Source organism: Centruroides sculpturatus, unplaced genomic scaffold, assembly GCF_000671375.1.
Source record: "Centruroides sculpturatus isolate CEXI.00-Female unplaced genomic scaffold, Cexi_2.0 scaffold764, whole genome shotgun sequence".
Lineage (NCBI taxonomy): Eukaryota > Metazoa > Arthropoda > Arachnida > Scorpiones > Buthidae > Centruroides > Centruroides sculpturatus.
Window position 1 is genome coordinate 387,725 of NW_019384991.1, and position 24,144 is coordinate 411,868.

A 24,144-nucleotide genomic window follows, 5' to 3' on the forward strand; every position below is an offset into this window, starting at 1 on the left:
TTAAAACGCAAAAATATAATATTTAATCATAGCATAAAAGTTCGGTTGGACGAACATTTTGACACGATTTCGATGACACTTCACGCTTCCGGCACGAGCGAAGTATTTCCGGTTCACGACAAAGTACCCTAGTGGCCGAAATTTAAAATACAGCGACTGCGTACACGCTTCCCCTTTAGTACGAGTTTTCCCTTCAGTTGTAACTAAACAAAATTAGTGACAGTCGTGTGCCATGTCCCAACATTCAAAATGGAGAAATTAATAAATATTTTGCTTCAAAGGAGTGATAAATCTATTCCTTGGGGCTTCAGATTAGAAGTCGGAATTCAAGTTGGATTTCCTTTAACCATTGGAAGGGTAAGCATTATTACTACTATATAATAACACGCAAAAACGCAGTTTTCTAACAATAAATTTATATCAATTTTCTATATTTTTAGTACTTTAAAGGGGTTAGCATTATCATTTTTAATTTGGATAATTTTTTTATAAGTTTAAATCGTAAAAAAAAAATGGTTTTTTACGTATACAAACTTATACATTTGCGTTTTCATGAAATGATGTAATAATAATCCCGATCAAATTTACATAAGTTTAAACAGAAGGTGTTATTCAACTTCACAAGTGTTTGGTTAAAAATCTGAAAGTATTAAAAATTCAATGGATAATTTTTAATATATTCAACTAAAAATAGTAATTATAATTTGATTCCTATTTAAGTTTTCTATGGAGTTTTTAGAAGATCGATTGCATAAAACAAACAACGAAAAGAGACGCCTTTAGAACACTTCTTTCTCGTTAAAAATAACTAAAAATACGATTCTGTATAGAACTCTTTTACATTTAATTCCCCCCTTTCTTTAAGTTATCGTAAATTTTATTGTTTTGCCAATTTCTTAGAATTTTTACAATGTGAACACATTTTAAATTATGACCCTACTTTAAGAATGTCGATGTTCGACGCTTAGTCATGTTATCTACTCGAACGTCTTCCTGTTGCATGTCTACAGATATCTCTCCTTTTTTTTATTTTTTTCACTTTTATCGTTTCGTTCTCGGTATATAAGTTACTGAAAGCTTTTTTTATCGGTTTTTTTCAGACGTGGCTTCTCTTTAAATGATTTTCTTTAATATCGAGAGTCCTCCCAGTTCCTTATCCACTTCCACATGTGTTTTAAAAAATCGCATGTCTACTGTAATTTTAAAGAATAATTTAAAGAATAACAAGAAAAATCCCTAAACTGAATTTTCTCCGTTTAGGGATTTTTCTTGTTTAGTAGGGAAAAGCAGGGAAAAATACTATTTTATAACAAAACCTGATTTATTAAAGAATTAAAATTTTTTGAAGTGTTTCAGTGAATAAGGTGCGTAATGATAATTATATTATTATTATAAAAAAAATATTATTTTAAAATTTTGTATAATAATTTACTTACCGTCAACTTAAACGAAATAATGAGTTAAAAATAGAACGTCAACTTGCTCTTCTCTGTGTAATTAACTGAATTCTCTTGTCATTTAAGAGGTTAAACCATCAAAATGTCTATGGTCCTAACACAATATTGAAGAGTTTTAAGGGTCTTCACTCTTAAATATGGCAGAGAAAAGTACGAGAAGTGACGTTTTTAAATGAGATAATTAAAATTTTGTATAATGACATACAGTAGGCCTAGCTTTAAAACTGGCGGGTTGTCAAATAAAAGCAAAGTATTGATAGGCAGAGAAACAGCCAATGGCCTTGACTGATCTACACTGAAAAAATTTGGCAAATATTTATAGAACTATTTATAAAACGAATGACATCATTGTTTACACTGTTGTGTCACAAAACGCCAAAGACCTGATGTCTTTACAACTTTTTACATCCGATTATATTAGTTTTAAATCATAAGTAAAGCCCTTTAATTTCAATCTTGTCATTGGAACGTCTTCCAATTCTGCTGCTAGTTCCGTTTCCTCGACTAAATCTACATTTTAGCAATTAAAATGTACATTTACTCCAGACGATACAATTTTCAGAAATGTGTTTAGTCTCAAAGAATAAATAAAATATTAAAATTACATCATTATTAGTTACATTACTAATTATCTTCTTGACACTATGCCGATCGTCCATTCGTCCTTTCCTTGACATTGGTTCCAAATTTGGATTCGGAGAAAAAATGGCCTCATGTTGTGTCTTTAGTGAACGATTTTAGTTAAATTATTTTCTATTTTTAAATAGGACAAGATATTCTTAAAGGTTTTCTTATGTCTTACAGCTGATAAGGTTGGCATTAACTCGCAGAGGGGTTAGAGAATTTTCACTTTTTCTGACAAAAGAAAAGATAAAACAATTGTACCTACCGATGACCTGAAACCTTACTTGTCAATCCTTTCTGCTAATGTTTCCACTATGAGAACTAGGTCACCTAAATTACCATAGGGGTTAGGGAGTTTCCTTTAAAATACATATTACTACCTTTTAATTGTCTACAGTGTCAAAACAAATTCCCAACTAATATCAGTCTATGCTGTAACAGAAATTCCTTTTTGGCAAAGAATGTGAATGTTTACGTAATTAAAGAGCCTTTAAAGTACTCTAAAATACCTGTTTAGTACCATTAAAATCCGAAACTACTATGAAAAAGAACTGCATTATGGAATAAAGCCAGATCTGTGTTGACTATCTTAAAAGTAACAACCTTGAGCATTGTTGTGTTTATTGTTACACAAGTCCTTGAATGGGGAAGACGACGATACACTCTAATTTACACATTATCGGTTTAGACTCTACAATTTCATCTATGTATATATATATATATTCTCAACCTCGCGATGACCCTTGCAGATTGTGTGACATTCTTCGACAGATGGTTTGTGAGCTGCTACGTGATTTGTCTTGCTGTTTAAATCAAGAGAAGATTCATATTCACGCTGGAAAATAGAACTTAGGGTCTTCGTTCACTATATAACAAACTCTCGTGATTTATGAGGTTTTTGTGTAACTGGATGTTACTGACATTTTTGGCAGTGTTTCAAATATATGACTCGGTGTGCAAGTTCATTGGGAATCGTGTTGGTCTACATTTTTGTGTCTGGCTTTTTTTTCTAAACTTCTTATCATTTTATCTCAAATTCTGCAAAAATTATCTTCGAAAAATACTAAATGAGTGTAGAAATTTATCGCTAGATGGCAGAGGAGAGGATTTTCTTTCATGTAATTTTGTAGTAATTGTTAAAAACAATTAATCAGCTCTTCTATATTATTATTTTTTTATAATTTAAAATGGATGCATAGCATGTCTTTAAATTATAGTAGCAGTTTTCCTCGTCTATCTATGTGTATACTAACACAATTCACTTGTTAAAAGCGTGGTCAGGGGTGGGTCTAGAGGTAACGCGATAGGGAGGCGCTCGCCCCTTCTAAGATTTCTTTTTATTGGTAATAGGAGATTCATTATTTCTTTAAAACAATGTTTCTATACTAATATCTTTCATTACTGTTACATCGCTACGTTGTAATTTAGGTAATTATTAAAGCGATATATTGTTTTTCATTACCCGAATTAAAAATCTTCAAGACTTGCCTTTGTAACTTGTTCACATAATTAACCTGTCTTGGTATTCTTTAACCTACCAAGGTGTTTGTATCAAATCCACCCAACCAATTATAGTGGTAGAAACGTTAACAATACCGAAAAATATTTAACTTTATATTTTATTCGAGTTAGATAGATGAAAATCGAGAACAGATATGGGAAACTTAAGGGCTGGAGACCCGATTAACTATATACGAACTTCCGGTCCGAATCGGGAATCACGTGATTTCTTAAATTAAAATATAATTAAAAATTGCAGCCCGATATTGTAACGATGTTATAATAGGCAAATTTCTCGTTATGTAATGTTTTCTTTCCGAATTTTCAACTATTTTTAGTTTTTATAATCATTTCATTTTATATGTGTGTATATTGCCTAAAAATTTAAGTTTTATATCATATACAGGGGTAATCATCCCATAAGATATTTTATTGCTAGTAATGAGCTTAATTATTTCTTAAAGTTTAAAATATAAGCATTATTAGTTTACTTTAATTAAGACTTGTACATATACTTTATTATATGAATGATAAATCATCCTTGAAGATTTTCTCATGGATCCTTTTCTTGCATAACTTTCTGAATAAGTATTTACGGATCTGAGGAAAATCACATTGCAAAATCTGTTTAATTATTTCAAAGTAGATCATACAATTTTTATTCTTATTCTAATTCAAAGAGGAGGTTAATTTACATTAAAAAAATGGTTTTACCTGGAAAAATTCGTGGCGCCATCTGTTGGTTACATCGAAAATATTTTTGCTCATTAAATTCTTATTATTAAAATATTCTAAATATTTTTTACATAGTTAAAAAAAGTAGAACAGCCACGTAAGCATTATGCGGTATACAAGGAATTTGCTTTATCAACAGACGTGTAGACGAGGCGAGTGAGAACAATTGAATGAGTTGTCTCGTGTCTTTAATTTGTCTCGATAAAGATAGATAACGCTCCTCATTCCGTTCTAAACGTAAATTGACAGAGATTTTATTAAACTACTACTATTGTTTCTATAAATGTGACGGAACGAGAACGTTAAGAGGTTCTCTGAAGAAGAAGAAAAAACAAAAATGTTTTCTATTTAATTAACTTTCCGAATCAGATAACAGATGGCGGTACATTTGTATAAATCTTTAAAAATTTAATACATTGTATTCAACGTTAAATGCTCATAAAATCAAGCTTAAAGGTTATAATTGTAAACTTTTTAGAGAAGAATAAATGTTTGTTAAAATTTTCATAAAATCTCATTAAAGTTTTTTATGTACATTTGTATACACACATTATAATTACACTTTGGCATAGCCAAGAGAGTCACCAAGGGGGATTATAGGCTCCAAATAAATAAAATTAATTGATAAAATAAAATTAAAATTGAGTTTACTTTGATTTGAAGTAGGCCTGTCATCTTTAATTTTTTCGCAGTTACGTTTGTATTTATAATATAAGAACGTAATGACTTACAGTAGTTTGTTTGTAGTTCCTAACAAACTTGATTCCTGGCAACCTCGGTGGCATTAAGTATCAGCATTAAGTTATTATTTTGTAGTCTGACTATAATTCATTATTGTGTAACAGTGATTTTAAGTCCCTTTCTAAAGTAGAGGAGTATTTTAACAAAGGGAAAACAAGAGAAATGGTTTCTATTGGAAAAATCTTTTAATATAGTCGATTCTCCAGTAAACGGCGGCCATTTTTTTTCCAGAAACATTTCTTTTTGAAATGCATAGAAAATAACCTCTAAATAACGGTCACCCCTGAACAATGGCCATTTTTATATTCCGGTCAATAGCAGTTCTTCAGAGGTTTGATTCTGTTATACATGTGAATGTTATTGGAGAAAGTTTCTTTTGAACTTAAAATTCTAGTGGAAAAAGTATTTTAATTATATATTTAAGAAGTAAAACGTTCTAAAATACTCTAAATGTTTAATAATGCCAATATTAAAATGTTAATCTCTATTCTACATATATATAGAATGAATCTTGTATTATCACGTAAAAATGAAAAGATAATTAAATTTTTAAATTTAAATTTTATTATAAATTTTCGTAGTTTTTTACCAATTAGTTTTAATGTAATTCTTAAAATCAAACTGTCGAGTTTTTTCGGTATAAGTTGTACAATAAGGCTTTTATTTTCGAACAATCCGGAGTTGTTTCATTGGTTGTGTACGTGTTTCCGAATAACATTGTATGATTTTGTATTGTTTCCTCACTTGTTTCATGAAATTCTTGTCAACGGGATATATTTACGATCAGTTTGCTGTCAGTGATGTCATTTCCGACGATTTCCGATTTAATGCTGGTAAGCATTTATATAGAATTTGTAACAGATGTGTTGATAACAATGTCAATAACATAAAATCGAATGACAGAACAAATGGTCGGTTCTGACATATGTCAGAACCGATTTCATTTATTGTACGACGTAGCTCGTTATTTCATCTTTATTTTTGTTCTGCTTTTTGTAGCCGATAATAATTTATACTTGGAAAAGATAATGTATATCACTCGTCTTTTCACTGTTCAGCTGTCACTTACTTCCCATTCTGTTCTTGAACAAAATGGCTTTCTTTTATTTATTTTTGCTGCACAAACTACTGGTCCGTTTCTATTTTTGTATAGAGGTTCTAATTAACTGTGTTTTGTGTAATTGTGTGCCAACCTAATGTGACGCGTAGAAATTGTCAGTTATGGCTTAACAAAAACTGTCGACGATTCCGACGTTCCAGAGAGTTTAGAATTAAATTTAAAGCGCAAGAAATGAATTTCTTGGATATTATTGGATGTTTATGAAGTTTAATTTATTATATTATTACGTCATACATTTATTTATCGTAATTTTTACTTATAGACTACGTTCACAGTTTAAAAACTGTTATGCTATGATCTAAATCGTATTTATTTTAAATACAAATAGAAGAGATTACGAGTTCATTGCTCTGGATGTAAATTCATTTCTATTTACAAGTTGGACCAAGAATATTTTTATTTTTTTCTCGTTCTAAGCTATTATATTAATCTGTTAAACTATACTAACATCAGTTTTGTGTGTACTTTAGCACCCTTTTTTTCTGTATTAAATAAAAATTCAAGTTTTGACAATCATGTAGGATTAGGCCTATATTTTAATTCAAACCTATAATAAGTAATTGATAAGGTAATAATATAAGAAACAAATAATATATTTTCTTAGTGAATTTGTTTGCATAAAAGTAAATCGTTTATTTATTTATTTTTTGAACGTCGGTGTTATAAATAAACATAATTTACATCATTTTCCACAAATGAATTTTTTAATAACGGATTTTCTTAATGATTTAGAATAAAATTTAATGTAAAAAATATATTTATAGTTTTAAAACTATAAATATATACGCTGTAACAGTATAGAAATAAATTATACAAGACAAAAGTCTACACATATGTACAGTACTCTTTCCCGCATATCTTATAAATAATGAAAGAAAGGATACGTATAGGAAAGAAAATGTTAGAGAGAAAAATATATATTTATAACGTGAAAAAATGTAAAATATATTTGTGTATATTTTACAGATTACTCCAGGTACAATCGCTAGCCATTATTTAGAAGCAGGTGACATAGTGTTACAAATAGCTGGTAAAAAAGCTGTTGACATGAGTCCAGAAGAAGCAGAAAAACTTATTTTATCTCAAGGAAACTCTTTAGATCTGGTTGTGAAAAAGTAAGTTCATTACTGTTTTTTATTTTAAAAAGATTAACGACCTTCATTCTATTGAATATGTATAAATAATTAAATAAAAAAAAAACCGCATTAAAATTTCAATTAAAAATAAAATAACGTTTATATTTATTCAAGCAATTTCTTTTATTTAAAAATAAATAATTTAATTTTATTGTTTGGTTTTAACTTGATAAGAAAGTAGATACACGCCTAGATTATTCACGTTTCGGGCGGACAGGTTGAAGGACACGATCATTTTCCTCCCTTCCTCCATTTTGTTTAAGATGTAAATAATTTTTTTTAAAATGTATAAAATGAAATTAATAATTTACATAATTAGAACGAATTGCATAACGTCTTGTATCAAAGCCAAAGAACTTTAAAAGTTAGAACTTCAAAAAAAAAAAAAAAAAGTCATAACCCAAATATAAAAGTTAGTCACCCTCTTCTAGTAGAAAGTGTTTACGTTTAGAATAGCACTGGCGGTTTACGGAATTAACGAAAATTTCGTAAATACAGTTATAAAAACTGTATAATTTCAATGGATATTTTAGAAATCAAAATGGCGGCCGTACGAAGAACATATTGAGAACGTAGAACCGGAAAGAAGTAAATATAGAGAAGGGATATTTTGGGATGACTGTGAGGAGATGGAGCCAAAGAGGACAAAAATGCCTCCAGTTGCGCTCGGGAGCAACCTATTTGGTAAGCGCATGCGTAATATTGACTCCCACCGACCACATCGGACCAACCCTCTAAGATATTGAGAAGTCGGCATTTCCCAAAATAACCCTTTTTAGTCAAACTGTGAAAGGACAGAAAACTTTCACTGCTCCATCTCCATGGAAAGACACTTCGAAGTCCGGTAAGTCTATAGTCAATGGTAAAAATTCGTTTTAAAACGTTTTAAACCGAGTAAAATTATGTTAGAAATCTTTATAATAATTTTTAAAAGTTTCGGATTAATTTAAAAAAAACAAAAAAAAAAACTTCTTTCTTAAATGTAAGATGTAAACGAAAAAATGTCATAGATATCGTGTTATTAAACGTGCCGCCATCTGTTATCAGATAATGTAGCGAAAGTAATTGTGATTAGTTTCGTTTTTAATTCAAGCGAATACCTTAAATTAAACGCTATTAACAGTTTAATTAACATAAAATTTGACAAAGGAAGACTATCTACTTTATAAATAACTCCGATGCTGACGACACAACTTTCCTTTTCGAATTCGATGACGTCGACTTGTGTAAAGTTTAAACGTCATCAACCCACATGAATATTTAACATTGTTAAAATTGCTTTACACCTTTTTTAAAAAAAATTTCTAAAAAGTCTGTTTAGTCAAAGTAAAAATTTCAAATATTCAATTTATTTTTCATTCTATAAATATAATGTACTGTAAAGTACATAAATATATATATATATATTTAATGATCTTTCTTTGGCAAAAATCGAAATTTTGACTGCAAGATGCTGCCTGAAGATTCTAAAATAAAGATGATTCCAATTCTATTTTAGTCGACCCTGTTTATGAGAAAAACTGTTTATTATCTTCTCTTAAATTGTTTAGCAAATTAAATCGTTTTTCGTCGTTAAAAATGCCTAATTTGGATAGAAAAAAAATCTTCTAGAGGAGAAAAATTGGGTAAGAATTAAATATCATTTTATTCGTAAAAATGTCTCCTACAAAATAACCAAAATTTTATAATATTAGACCCACAAAATATATATATATATATTTATATATACACACGAACTATTAAGAAAGTAGGCCAACTTCAAATTTTTGTTCAAAGTGTAACATTATTAGCCATCAGAACAGTAAGCTATTTTAGTTTTCGTCCTACATAATTCTGTTAAAGGATAAACTTCTTTTCAGATCTACTGCTATCATTCTATAAATATGCTTACCTTTATACTGAAATTTAATAATATACAGCTGATTTTTTTTAATGATAAAACACCACCCTCAACTTACTTACCTGTGTTATTATAATGGACGTCTTTTAAAGTTTTAATTTTATTCGATAAATTTTCAAATATGTATATATATTTTTAATTAAAAATTATGCTTGTGTAGCCATATTTTAGAGTAGTAAGCATATTATTTAAAAATAGGAAATTTCATAAGGCTGTTTTCAGTTGGAAGCTCATCTGACCTTTGACGTTAGTTGGAGGACGTTGTTTTAGTCTGTTCTAGAAGAAGAAATTTTCCAATTTTTTTATAAATATTTTAAAAGATTTTAAAGTAGTTTTAAGTTTAAAATTAATTATAATATATATANTGTTAAAATTTTATTTATTATATTAAATAAATAATAGGTAGCCTAAAACAATTAATTATAATTAATTTTTTTTTCGTTAAATTATTATTATTATTTGCAATTACGAGTAATGTCACATCAGGGCTAGACTTAAGACCTGTTAAGGCCCCACAAAAGGCCCTTCTCCATCAAATTTACACGTAAAAATGCGCGGCCCTAAACTGAAGTTTGCTTATCTTATACGCAAATCCGACCCCGTCAATTATCAAAGGTTATCTTCAAGAAATATACAAGCGGAATTAGAATCCGTAATCTAATGTAAAATACAATATCTTAAATTCTGTTGGGTTTTAAATGTTAAGACATTTTAATTTTAAAATATATATATATATTCTTGTTTTATTATATTATTTGGTTTAAAAATATTTAAATGTAGCAAATAAAATACTGTTTTAAATGTTTTTTTTTTTATATTCCTCTCGGTGACTTCAACATAAATGAGAATAAAAGATAATAAATTCAGCAAATAGTTATTGCTTATTATTGATTTTTTAAGACAAATATTTAGCAATAATATTGACGAAAATATTTATTTTTAAATTTGAAAATGATCGATTTTTTCAACTTTAAACCAATCACAGAAACCCCAAATTTGTTTGTTTGGTTACGTTGTTTCTGTTTTTAATTAAGATTAAACTGTTTTTTAAAATTAATTTAAAATTTAATTACGTTTATAATTTTCTTGTTAAAAATTTATTTAGTATATTTTTAATTGGAATAACCGAAAATATGTATACAATATGTCATCCGTAACAATGTAATAACGCGTTAAGTATCTCGTGCTATTTATATTCAGGGAGGAAAGTTATACTTAGTTTTTTTTTGCACGTTTATAACACTTGATGAAAAATCTATTTAAAAATTTAATGACGTCATCAGACATTTAAAAAAGTTTTTTTTTCTTTGTTAAACATTCGGTAGGTGATTCATTCGTCTGTTTTGTCCAATTTTAGCATCAATGAACTAATAGATTATCGCTCTTCTCCGAACGACGGTATGCTTAAAAGATAAAGATCTTAGACTAAATTTGGATTATTTCTCACGTCTGCAATCTCCAGCAAAATATTTACACGGAATTTCTTCGTTAAAACTGTAAAAATACGCGATTTTCGACTCTTTTATTGGATAAATATACGAAAAGAATTATTTAATTTCGATGAAATGCCGAATTTCGCAATTAAATTACGATGATTTTATATGAGATTCTTTTCGTATCAAGTAATTCGAAATACGTGAAGACTTTTTATCAGTGGAATTCATTGGATGAATGTCAGGACAGCTGTTGGATGACCCTGGATTTGGGATCGATAACATAAGTTCGTTTTATCGTTAGGTATACAGACAGAAATGCTCAAGTATTTGTCGCTTTTCATCTGTTTGTTTTTATTAATAACAAACGGATGATGATAATCTCATAATGTAAATATTAAAACGACTTTCAATATTAACTTCTAATCGAATTTTCGATGTAGTGTTATGTACACATCATTAAATATTTAAAGTTGTAATTACATCATGTGTACCAGCTTAAAGTTAAAAATTATTATTGAAGAGTTTTTTTTTCTGTTTTTGCTGATGGAAAATGATTTATAACACGCGTTTGTCTTAGTACTTTTTGGTGTGTTTTTAAATTTGGATTCACCTGTCTGAATAAACAGTTATAAATAATGTAAGTTCTTAGTGCTTTACTTTTATTAAGCAGTAGTGAAAACATGTCTCAAGAGAAGTTACTTTGAACAAAACTGTAGTTTGTGTGATACCATTTTACTGATAAATCTTTCCGACAAATTCAACTGTATTAAATTTAAAACAATACGGTTGTTTAAATGTTTTTTTATTAGTCCTTAAATGTACTATGAAAGTATGTAATGTAACCAGTATAAGCTGTATATTAGTCTTCACTACAGAATTGTTTTCGTATTATTTTATTTTAGAAAACCTCCTGGGAATGCCAGTCCTGCTATATGGACACCATCATTATCAGCAACTCCATCGAGGCAAGAATCGAATCCATTTTTCACACCGAATGTTCGGAACTCTCCAGTTTCGCCAACCTCACCGGTTTCACCCTTCAAACCGGTGACGACACCAGCTAAGACTGTTATTCACCCGATTTATATCGAAGACCAACCAAACTGGAGTTCGCCGATACAATCGCCAGTGACAGGAAATTCCCAACTTTCGCCGGTTTATAATCGTCAAAATTCGATAAACGATGCCATTTCTCCACAGACGCCCACGCTGCCGCCACCCCCTCCACCTCCACCCCCAACTATGGCGCCTCCTCCACCCCCACCCCCAACTATGGCGCCTCCTCCTCCCCCTCCTCCACCACCACCACCTCCACCAAGTGGTGATATGCCCACATGGAAAGAAAAGCAAAAAGTAAGTCATACTGGCTAGACGTATAAAATAACAAATTACTTAAATATAAACAAATTGTTAAGTGCCTTTTTTTTTCTTAGGCATTGGCCAAAGAACAGCCAAGTGGTTACCACCCTTCCCAGCATGCAGCTAGCACTCCACAAGAGGGTAATAATGCGCCATTTTGTTACTTACCACCACAACTACAGAACACATTAAAGAAAGATAAGAAGCCTTTTACTTATACCCCCGGAGGATTAGACTTATCGCAAATCAGATCGCCAAGAATGCAGAAGAGAATAGCCGCGAATTTACAAGAAGATGATCGGCCTTCTACTCCTCCAGCTGTCAACCATCATCCACCTGTATTATCTCAGCAATCTCAGAATAATAACGGTAGTTCCAAACGACATCAGGCCTACGTTCTACCAGCTTATAATTCGCCAATAAATCTCTATTCTCAACAAAATGCCCTGAATGCCTACGACACACAGACGGATCAAGCAACTAGACAGTTAGAAGGGTAAGTGCGTGTAACATATACTGTACATTGAAAATACGTTTCGTAACGCCATTAAAAATAAAAAAAAACACTACCAAAATAAATCTTGTATTAAATTTATCATAAAAATCTTCAAGATTTACGGCTCATATGAGAAATTATTATAGACAATTACTCTGTAAGAGCAATGACACGGACTATCCAGAATGATTTATAATCTGTGACAGTTTATGCTATTATTAAATTTTAATGCTGATTTTAATTTACGCCGCTTGTCTTATAAAATTTATTGGTGATCAAACATCTTTAAAAATATATAGCCTATATAATCTATACGATCATATTTCATTGTTCAAGGTTATTCGGATCACGTGATTATAACTCCAAGAAATGGACTACTAGGTCATACTAATTTTTCCTTTTATAGTGTTCACTTGTCTGGTAACAATACACCGGCTGCAGATTATCGAAATCACGTCGATCAGGATCCATCCAGAGAATTTGGGCAGTCTAGGTCTTTCCGGATATTACAGATGATAACAGCTGATGAAGAGAACCCTGTTCAAGGTAAAATTCCTTTATTTATTTATTTATTTCCTTTTCTTAAAATGCGATAACGTCATTTAAGCGATATTTTAAGCCGAAGAAATTCTTTAAAATACATGATTATGAAATCTTTAACTTTTACGTCATCGCCATTAGTATTTAAATTGTAAACAATGCTAAGTTTAGCATCGTTATCCATTATATCCAGGATAAAATTCCGAAATTCGTACGTCTTAAACGTCTTATTAAATTCCAAAAAATTGAACAGTTTAATTCGAAAATAATTGAAATTTTTAATTTAAAAAATATACAGTTATTGATTTTTTTTAAAGTATAAGCTGTAATGTTTACGACTCTTAATCTTGATTTAGAAATCTTTAATTGAAATTTATTACACAAAACAACTCCTTTCCATTACAAAAAAAAAAACCTTTTTAATTTAGCTGTTGAATGTTTATTTTTGAACTTTAACACTATTGACATTTAACAACAACAACAACATTATCCAGACTTAATCAGAATTTAGGCGAAAAGTAAACTTTTTTTTTACATTGAGTAAAAATAGCAAAATGGCGATTTCGTCATTATTTTTGATACTTTCTAACGTTTTTAATAATTACAAAAATCGATACTTAAAATGTAATACTGGAATGCCTTGTAATTTAGTATTCGTGTAAAGATTTTAAATGTAAATTAACAAAACAGTGAACCTTTTCAGCGAAACTAAATAGCTCTTTCTATCGTCTACCCACTCCATCATTCAGATTTTAAAATATTCGTTAGACAAACTTACAGACCGTTTATTAAGTTAATATAAAAATGAAGAATTTCAAATAATTTTCTCGTTTTTGTGTCATTTATTTATATTTAAAAAAGAAAAAAATACTTCGAATAAATTGTATTGTGTAAAGAATTAACATATAATTTTCTCTAAAGAAGAGAAATATGTACAGTCGAACCTCTAAACGACGGACACTCATAGGAACATATTAAAAGTGGTCGCTGTTTGGAGGTTATTTTGTATACATTTTTATTCGACGTTCCTATAAACATGGCCACCGTTATTGGAGGTTTTACTGTATTTATTGTAAGTTTTCATAATGAGTGTGTGTTTTATAATGGCCTACTTCCATTATAATAATAACTTAAACAAATCTTTAAATAAATAAAAAAAATTATCTTGTGTAATTTAACGCTTCTCACGAATAATACCAGACAGAAATCATCATTTAACACCATATTTTTACCGAATTTTTACGAAAGTGTTTAGGAAAAACGATGATTTTATTTATTTAATTTTAAGTTCATTCTTTCCCAAAGAAATATTTATGAAAAAAAAATTCATAATTTCTATTGAAATAATTTTCCTATTGCAATTATTAGTTTTATAATAATAAAAATTGTCGATGTGTGTTGTAAAATACAAAGTTATTTGAATGAATTTAATAAAAATGTATACAAAATGTGTGTTCAGACAACTGTTATCACCTTTTTTGCTTAGAAGTGCTCTTAAGAGTGATAACGTCTCCTTACGAAATGACTACAGCGTGTCCACTCGAAATTAAATTCGAAGGATGTTACTCGATGACAGCAACGCCCCTGCAGCAATGTAATGTTAAGCGTCATTTTTTATAGTAAATTGTGTTCTTGTCAAAACAATACACGCTTTTTTTTTTACAATTATCAAGTTATTTCGGTGTATTTCTGATACGATAAATCAAAATAATGTTTTTATTATCCGATCTTTATACCGTTATCCAACCGTTTAAAGAGGATTTCTACCACCATCCTCGTAAGAACAGAGTTCAAATTCAATCCGTATTTTCGTAGTTTTTTCAATAATTTATTGCAGTGTCGTTTCCATCTTTCATCCATGTTTGGGAAACTCTTTACAATACAGTAACAGACAAAAATTGAGGCCAGTTATATAGCCCACGTTGAGTTATATGCTTCACAATAACCTATATTTTACTACCTAATTTCTTTAATATTGCGTTAACGTTGTACTGTTTAAATGTTCCTACGTACTTTTCTCTATATTAAGGTAAAAATAATTAATTTTCAGACAGAATTTCAAAAATATTTTGTACTCATTTGAATCTCCAATAACGACTACGGCCATATTTTTCGGAATCGCTTCTATTTGAAATGTATAGAAAATAACCTCCTAATGACGGCCATTTTTTTAAATATTGTATCATACGTTTCAATTATTTCACTTAATGCCTATTAATATACACCGTGTAACAGAATTAACATTGCAATTCTTTCGATAGTAGTTTTGATAAGGTCTTACTTTTCTCATAAATCATTTTTTGAAATTAAAATTTATTTAGCTGACCTGAAAGGAAACCAAATCAAATTAATATTGTACACGTGTCAAAAACTATTGTTTCAGAAATTTATACAAAGAAGAGATTTATAATGTGCCAAGTCGAAGAAAAATTTTTGTATCGTATCCATCTGGCCTAGCATAATCTTGATAATTGATATAACTATACAAGGCCCTGCACACGGGAAGTTTTTGAAAGTTTAACCCCCCCCCTCTCATTTGGCAATTTAAACAGAAAAATGTTACTATTATAAAATAGTTCCTCCTTATATTCTACTTAGAGTAAGTTAGCATATACTTACTCTATATACAATACATATATTGTAAAAATTAATAAACTATGTTTTATTTTAAAACCAGGTGCACATAATATATGATTTTACTTATTAAAAACATGTGCGGTTGTTGATACAGCGCACACTTCTAGTGTAAATTCTACATCGTTCCTTAAAATTTTCCATTGTAAAATAATGAGCTGATGTCAAATTGTTTTATTAAATACAAAAATATGTACATTAATAAATGGAATATTAACAAAATATCGATAGTTTTTACTGTTTTAAATTGGTTTATGAACTATAACATATCAAAAAAGCTTATAATTTATTTAATTTTATACAATTATTTGTATAAATCAAACGGAAAAAATGTTAAAATTTAGCATCTATAAATATATAATGTTCCGAATATGCCATTCTAAATAAAATTCGATATCATTTCTGTTAAGTAAAATGACATTTTTAATTATTTGCTGGTTGTTCTTCCTTTTATCACTGATTTGACTTGACAACAGTCAAGTAATTTCTTCGTTGTCATTCTGTCTAAAGATATTACACATGAACGTGTTTTAATATTAAAATATTCCTAAAATTCTCGTGCTGTTTCGAAATTCATTAAGCTCCAGGCAAGATGCAATTACATGGTTAAATACTTGATATGTCAATTAATAAAATTATATTTTTAATGTAAGTAATTATAATTTATGTAAATGTTAAGTTTTTGAGAGATTATGCAGCCCTTCTTTATCTTAATAAATATAAAAATTATTACGCAAACGTGGTTATTTCAAATGACTTTTACAGTTAATTTTAATCAGCAGTTATAAAAAACACACGTGGATGAACTTCAAATTTAATTTTCTTAATTAAAAATAGTCTTCAATACGAGTCATCACGACACAGTTTACATAATATCCTGGGGCTAATAAGATGCAAATAAAGGTTAATAATTAATGAAATAGGACAACTGAGTTAGCTCATTTTAAAATTTTTCTATTGCAAAACGAAAAAATTTTCTAACTACAGTCTTTAAAATCTTTAGATCAAGTAAAACCGAAGAAGAAGGAAGAAGACGAAATGAGATTTTCGGGTCTTAGAAAAGATGCGATTCCTTCGAGAGCCTTCCATACTTTACAAAAAATGACGGGTTCGGATGCGTCTACCACATCACCGACTCCATCTTATGGTAACAAGATAATTTCAATTTAATTAGCGAAATTTTTTGTTGAAGTTTTTAAGTATACTTAAATACTATTTGTAGATAGCAACGAAGGGTATGACTATCCGAATCAAGACGAACCACAACAGCCAGTCGATCCGAGATATAAAGGCAGTTATATACCTGGAAGATCTTTCAAGATGCTTCAGGAAATGACAGGAATGAGTGATGATGAAGGTCGGATATAATTCTGTCACGAAGAATTTTTATATTTTCCTTAATGATCTCTGATTATTTTTATTTTTTAGGAGGTCAGACACTTCCACCTTCGGTTTTTCAACAGAAGCCTAGGAAAACTACAAGTGTACAGTTACAAGTCGGTGGTCATCCCGCTCCCTCCCAAACTAGGGCTTATCCACATCACGATGTTGGTGGTCCTCCCCCAACTAGAGTATATCCACATCCCGATGTACCTGCCTGTGAACAACCCTACGAAGCAGAACCAAAGATGTATAAAGGAGGACGAATCCCTTCGCAATCGTTTCGAATGTTGCAAGCTATGACAGGCGAAGCATCAGGTAATACAGTATTATTATTTTATATATTTTACAATTTATCCGTAGATTATTTTCAAAAGCTCAATGCAAACATCAACGAATATAAGCTGAAATGCTGTAATTAATAAGGTCATACTATAGTACTTTTATACGTTTAGAAGTTTAAAACTTTTGACGTTTTAAACTAACAAATGCTATCGTATTTAAATAGGCCCACTACGACCTTTTTTTATATAATCAATGAACATTAGCTTCTAAAAAGTATAAGAATAGATTCATTCTTATACTATATTTTTCACAAAAAAAGTTGTTACTTTATAAATTTAATCGATACTTCAACATATCAAAACTTCTATTTAAAGAAACACATGAATTTTTTACGAAACAAATTCATCATCAACGGAAAGTGTATTTGGGCGAAAAAGCTTTCACAAAAGCCATCCATTCAGTAGCAGATCCAGCCAAAATAAGTTGGGATCTCCAGCCTCGAGACCCAACTTAGTGTTTGATTTTTCTTTCTTTATTTATTTAAAAGTAAGTGTAGACCTCTAAGTGGATATAAGTTATGTGGATATCATTATGGATATATATGGATATGGTTATAACATAGATAATGATACCACGATGGATGCCACTACCACTCTGGATGAAGAGTAAACTTCATCCAGAGTGGCTATATTCACAGTGAATATAGGTTTGAACCAAGGTTCCCAACCCATATAGAAAACATTCTTTTCAATCGAACTTAAATTTTTTTGCTACTTTCCAATGTTTTGCGTAATATATTAAATAAATTATTAAATCAGTTAATGAATTTTCCATACGATTGTGATTATTATTATTATTATTATTATTTGAAAATTATCTGAAATTCTTGGAAAAAAATACAAGTATCTGATTTTTTTCCATCGATCCTCAATCGACCCTTTGAGTTCATCGATCCCTTTCAAAATTGCATTAATCCTCAGGGACCCCATTGGGAATCCCTGGTTCGAACTTTTTAATATCTGTTCTAGTAATGCTAATGCGTTCATCCGTTTATCTTGTGTTTTATAAGGATACAAGACAAATAAAACTTCACCAATTTGTAATCTCGCGAAAATAAAATTGACTGTATTATTAATACATTTAAACTATAGAGGAGAAGGTGGTATTATGGAACCACCCCATTTCGAACTGATAATAAAGGCGAACTGCAGCGGAATGTGGCTGAACTGAACTAGGCAGACATCCATAGCAAGGGGAAAACCCGTTTTACTTCAGTTAAACAGTTGTTCGCATTTAATCAGCAAATTTGTTTTTTTCAAAATTCGCAAGTTTTGAATGCTAAGTGAATTTAATTATTTTTAAAATATAAATCGTGTAGTTGTAGGTTCACTGGTGCATGTATTCCGTTCCAGAGACTTAGGGGTACATATTAATCTGTGTGATGTTCACGTTTTTTAAATTTTGGTCTNGAAGTAGTTAATAAGTAAATTAGTCTTCTTTGACTATACCGCCGCCGATACTTATATAACATTTTGTATTTATTAAATATTTTAAACAGAAATCAGCTACAGTTTGTAAAGAATTCCGTGTAGCTAATGAAAAATTACAGTAATATGCGCTAGTGTGCAGGAAGAATTGGGCCCAGACCTTTCGTTAACAAACTTAATGAAAAAATAAACTTTTTTTAGGCCCTATAAATAATTTTTGCACAGGATCTTTCACACTTGCACCTTTCTGCTTATGTGCTAGATTATTTTTTGATGTAGGTAAGCTGACGACACCATTAAGGCCTATTATTCTGCGGGACTCGGAATCGGATCCAAACTCTCCAGGAATTTTTAGTGGTTGTTATAATACATCGGGACCTCACCATCCGGCCTCCAATAAAGTGGCCTGGCCGGAACCATGATGGGGCATGGAAAAAAAAAAGATCTTCTAATGCCAACACGACGGAAAGAGTAAAGAAAAAAAAATGTATCTAGACTGTTTCTTGCTACATCCTACAGTACATAAAATTGATAACGATTATGTTCTGATGAACAGACCAATCATTCTTTTCTTCTCTGAAGAGTGAGATTCGTTTGCGTGCATGTATGGTGATATTTTTATCTCTTCCGTTGTAATAATTCAGTTGTCTTACGCATCTATTCCGTGAAATTATCGATTATTATTTTTTACGTATAACCTAAATTATATGTCGAAAAGATTTTTAATATATATTTCTACGAAGTGAATTTATTTCCACGAAAAATATTGTCTTCGTGGTAACTCGAATTAATTTTCTTAAACAAATATTTGTCACTTCACGAAAATAAAAGCTTCTGTTTTCAATTCCATTTGTAGATTCTAGGCTGTGTTTATATATATATATAGTTTATACTTATTTTAACTCATAAAAAATAGTAACTTATGATTATTATATTCATAAAAATTTCAGTAATTCAAATGTATTGTTGTGTACATTCCGTAATGGAAATAAATTGCTGGTGCTTGCTTTATAAACTTAGTGATATTAAAATTGATTTAAAAAGAGCAAATAAAACATTTTAAATTTATCAGATGTATAAAATATAAATAACGAATGTATGAATTTATTTTTTGATTTTTTAAATTTTAGTTTATTCTTTTTTATAGCTTTTTTAAAGATGAAGTTTATCTAACTTCTATAATAATGAAAGAAAATCTATATTTGTGTTATTTTTATTTATAAACAAAGTCAATTTTAAAATTGTTTTTTTTATTATTTTTTTTATTACTATTATTTTCTATAGATAAGCAGAGAAATAGAAATTTTGCTTCTGGGAAGGAAAAAGTTTTCGTTGAATTGCAATATTTTATATTTATTTTTTCAGTCTTATAATATTTAAAATGAAACAATATATTTTATTATTTAAATTTAATTATTTTATTAATGACACGATGATTTATCAATTTTATTATTATCAGAATTTAAAATAATTTTTAGAATTAATTATTTAAATAAACTTTAAAATATTTTACATAATAATCAATGGAAATTTTTCCAGCTAAATGCTACACAAAGAAGAATTTTGTTGTTGTTTAAATATAATTTAAATATCTTTAAAGCTTCCATTGCCTTTTTAGTTTAATTTAATTTTCTAATTTAAAAATATCTTATATAAATTTGCGTAAGAAATAATTTTTATATCGTTCATATTTAAATAATTAAATATTAATTAATATAGAAAAGATTAAATTAACTCCGCAGACTAAAGAGAGAGAAAAAACATAGGATTTTACATATATTAATAAAAGAAAATTTTATGCTAATTAAATTTTATTTCCAATTTAAATAAATTTAAAAGCAATTGTTTTTGAACTTCATAAATTATTTTCTAGTTGTGGTAAGAATTAAATTATTGAACACCGATAATTTCAGAGGATTTTTTTTCTAGTCTTGCAATTTAATAAATAAACACAAACAATAAATTAATTTAAAAACACTTAGACATACCCAACCTGCGTGATAACCAGATGTTTATCACGCTCACTATGTAATAACAAATGCTTGTTAATTAATATTTCATAGCAAACGTTTAGTGCTATATAATTTATGTATATAAGTTATATTATAAATATATATTTTTCAGAAAATGTTTTGGAGTAGTCAATGAAAGTAAATAGTAATTTTTGGAGTATGAACGTTTTTAGGCATCCCTCAGATATTTTCATATTATGCAAGAAGTTCCAAAAGATTTTTTTTTTTTTTAAATCATAAGTCGAAAAGTCCGTTATGTGAAGTTCCTCTAGATATTCCAACAGTTCAGGGGATATGGCACACAAAGCCCCTATTTGACACAACTTTGATGCTTTTATTCCTTAGTCGTGTTATCTCAGTTGCTAAATCTATGTATTTATTCAGTGTATATTATATACATACTAAATAAGGGATATAAACAACTAAGGAATAAAAGCTCCAAAGTTGTGCCAATTGTGTTAAGGGCTTTGTGTGCCATATATCGGGGAGTAAAGAAGGGCTCTTGTTCTGGAAGCACGAAATCTTCTACGTCTACTCGAGAAATATCTTAGATGTTTTCTGTTTTTAGTTTCTCATTATCTCACAATATATATATGTACTGTACATAAAGAAAGTTTTTATCCGAAAAGAAATAAGATCTGTTCTAAGAGCGATCCTTCAATCTGGACCATTCTGAAGGAAGCGATCATCGCTTTCATATTGCAATCGAGCTAGTAATCTTAATGCAACTTTTTCTATTATTCTCATCAAATACAGGGGACTACCAATGAGAGAAAGGCAGAATCTACCGAAACTTTTCTGCTAGAAACTTGTTTCCAAATTGATAATTATATCAAACTGTTATACATCTTTAGTTAGTTATTCAAGTATTTTGAAAAGTAAATATATTCTAAATTGTTCTCACTTTGAAGCTTATTAACTCCTGTACTTTTTGTCGAAAATTTCTGAAATTTTGCAGGGAAGTTTGTGTATTAGGGGATTGATGTTATCAAATTTTGGTGGTTAAAAGTCGACTTGTTTGTATTTATTTATTAGTAATTCAATTTAATCTTATTCTATATTCAGTTTTATTATAATCCCGGTAGGAGCAACTCTGCAGAAAGAGCTTTCTGCAGTATTGGGATGTTAATGACACAAACTTGAGTTATAGTTACACGTGAATAAACTTAAGTTATTGTAACATAAAGCTTGTTTATTGTCGGTTATAGTATTACACTTAAATTTAATGATTGTAATATTGTGCCATTAGCGAGTGCGACAAATTGTTAAAGCTCGAAGATAATTTTAATATTAGTTTTGGCCGTTGTAAGTGCGATTGTTTGCAAGTGGAGGATTGACTATAGTTTAAAAGTGTTTTTCTTTGTGATATCAAATTGTTTAAAATATAAAACTAAAATTTTTCTTCTAATTTACTAGCAGAGTTAATTAAAGAAATTTTAAAAATATACTTGATTTAATATTTTCGTAATAATATCTTGAATTTGTTTTGTAGACAAGCCAATTCCATCTAAGGATAGCAATAACTTAACTACAAAAATTTGAATTACATTTATTATATAAATTTCGGTGATATTTCATGGATTGTTAGTGTCAAGTTTTCGTTCCTATCTCTTATTTATGCTATTTAATTCAATTGTCGAACAGGCCTGTCTGAAAGACAAAATTTAAACTGGCAATGTAGACAGTACCATTGGATTTTCCATTCGAGGTACTCTTATGGAAAAATCCAACGCTGGTACAGTACCTCTCATGGAGCAGGATTTCCGAAAGGTCATATTGGATATTCTGTGTTCTGTTTATATTTACAAAATTTATTCAGTAGAGTATTATCGTTCATTTGATTGTCTTGAAATAAGAATTTCATATATTAGTTAAGAAATTTTTTAAAATTCAAATTCTGTTTTTATATTAGTTTTTAAATTAGGTAGCCCCGTGTACAGTGTTGACTTCAGACATTTTTCTTCGGGAAAATTTTTTAGAAAATATTTTCTTATAAAAGATTGGTTTGGGGGTTTTTGTTGATGGGAGCCCCGGGTAATTGCCCTTTTTACCCATAGGATAACGCGCCATTGATAGAAGAACAATGGAGCAGATGGATGACTTGAGACTTTTTCTTCGAAATTTTTCCACATGTGGAAAAGTCACGATCGTCATTAAGGATTTAACACATTGCAGTGTTTGTGAAAATGTTGTTACAATGATAGTTTTCAAACAAGACGAATAAACATATGAAAACGATTATGTTCCGTTAAAGTTAATTGCATTTTAACGGTTCTGAATGGACGTGTAGACGATTTCAAAATACAGTATCCCCTCGTTATATCGCGAATTCGGATATATCGCGCTTTTTCTTTGTCTCCCTGACAAGCGCGATAAAACGAGAGCCTACTGTATTTAAGTATTTAGTAATAGTTTTTTTTTTTTCAGTTTTTATAACTGTTTTCATTAATATATTTCTTCTTAGATCTTTTTATATATTCAAATTTAACTTAAATTTTAGTTGTTCAGCGTGTTTTCTGTAGACACGAATTAGAAAAAAATAACTTTTAATTACAATAACTTCTATTTAAATAAATATTTTTAATCTAGAGTTTTTTACATTGTTTCTTAGAAGAGATGGAAACAACACTTTTCAGCCATATTTTCATAATTTTAACACAGTTGAAAACAAATTCAATTCAATTAAAAAGAAAAACAATTGTATATAAAATACAGTATTTATTTAGAAAAAATAGTAGTTTTATTAATTGATTTGTAATTTTTCGATTAATTTATCAATAGTTTATTATTTTTTTGAATAAACTGTGTATTTTTTTCAGATCAAGGAGGAACCGATTTTTAACTTTCATCAGAAGTAATTGAAGGATAGAGGAAGAAAATCATCTCCATCCAACTCGAGTACGTTTATATATATATATATTAAAAATCGCGTTGAAAGAATTAACGAAGAATGAGAATCACACAGAAGTGCGTATATTAAAAGTAGATAGTACTACAAAAAGTGTGTTTTTACTAACATCATCTACGAAAATTGGCATCGTTTCTAGTCACGTGAAAGTATCTTAACGGACGCTTTTCTTTATTGCATCCCGTCCCATGCAAACTATTTATATAAATAAACTTATATAAAAATACGCGCCATTTGGACTAGAAGTTTGAAATAATAAAAAATAAATTCTTTGTTTTTAATGGTCTTTTCATATTTTTAAATATAATACACATTTTAATCTGTAATGGTTTCATAATCGCTGTATTGAAGAACTTCACTACAAAAGTCTACAAATTAAAAATAGGCTACTGTA

General features: G+C 29.3%; 1 protein-coding gene across 2 annotated transcripts; it reads left to right on the forward strand.

Annotated features, from left to right (window-relative positions):
* The first annotated feature begins 180 nt into the window (after window positions 1–180).
* On the forward strand, window positions 181–23,824 carry LOC111633022 (bromodomain-containing protein 4-like). Of its 2 annotated transcripts, XM_023377547.1 has the most exons (9): window positions 181–357; window positions 7,144–7,292; window positions 11,552–12,002; window positions 12,083–12,504; window positions 12,911–13,050; window positions 16,682–16,825; window positions 16,901–17,035; window positions 17,107–17,376; window positions 23,662–23,824. In XM_023377547.1, the coding sequence occupies exons 1-9, from the start codon at window positions 250–252 to the stop codon at window positions 23,682–23,684; spliced, it is 1,842 nt and encodes a 613-aa protein (XP_023233315.1). In that variant the 5' UTR covers window positions 181–249; the 3' UTR covers window positions 23,685–23,824. The 2 variants fall into 2 exon arrangements, with proteins under 2 accessions (XP_023233315.1, XP_023233316.1); XM_023377548.1 differs by lacking the exons at window positions 181–357; window positions 7,144–7,292 and adding an exon at window positions 8,009–8,157.
* The last annotated feature ends 320 nt before the right edge of the window (window positions 23,825–24,144 follow it).

Coding starts and splice junctions, on each gene's coding strand:
- LOC111633022 (XM_023377547.1), top strand. CDS start 250: ATGGAGAAATTAATAAATATTTTGCTTCAAAGGAGTGATAAATCTATT. Junction 358..7,143: donor TTCCTTTAACCATTGGAAGG/GTAAGCATTATT, acceptor TATATTTTACAG/ATTACTCCAGGTACAATCGC. Junction 17,377..23,661: donor TATGACAGGCGAAGCATCAG/GTAATACAGTAT, acceptor TATTTTTTTCAG/ATCAAGGAGGAACCGATTTT.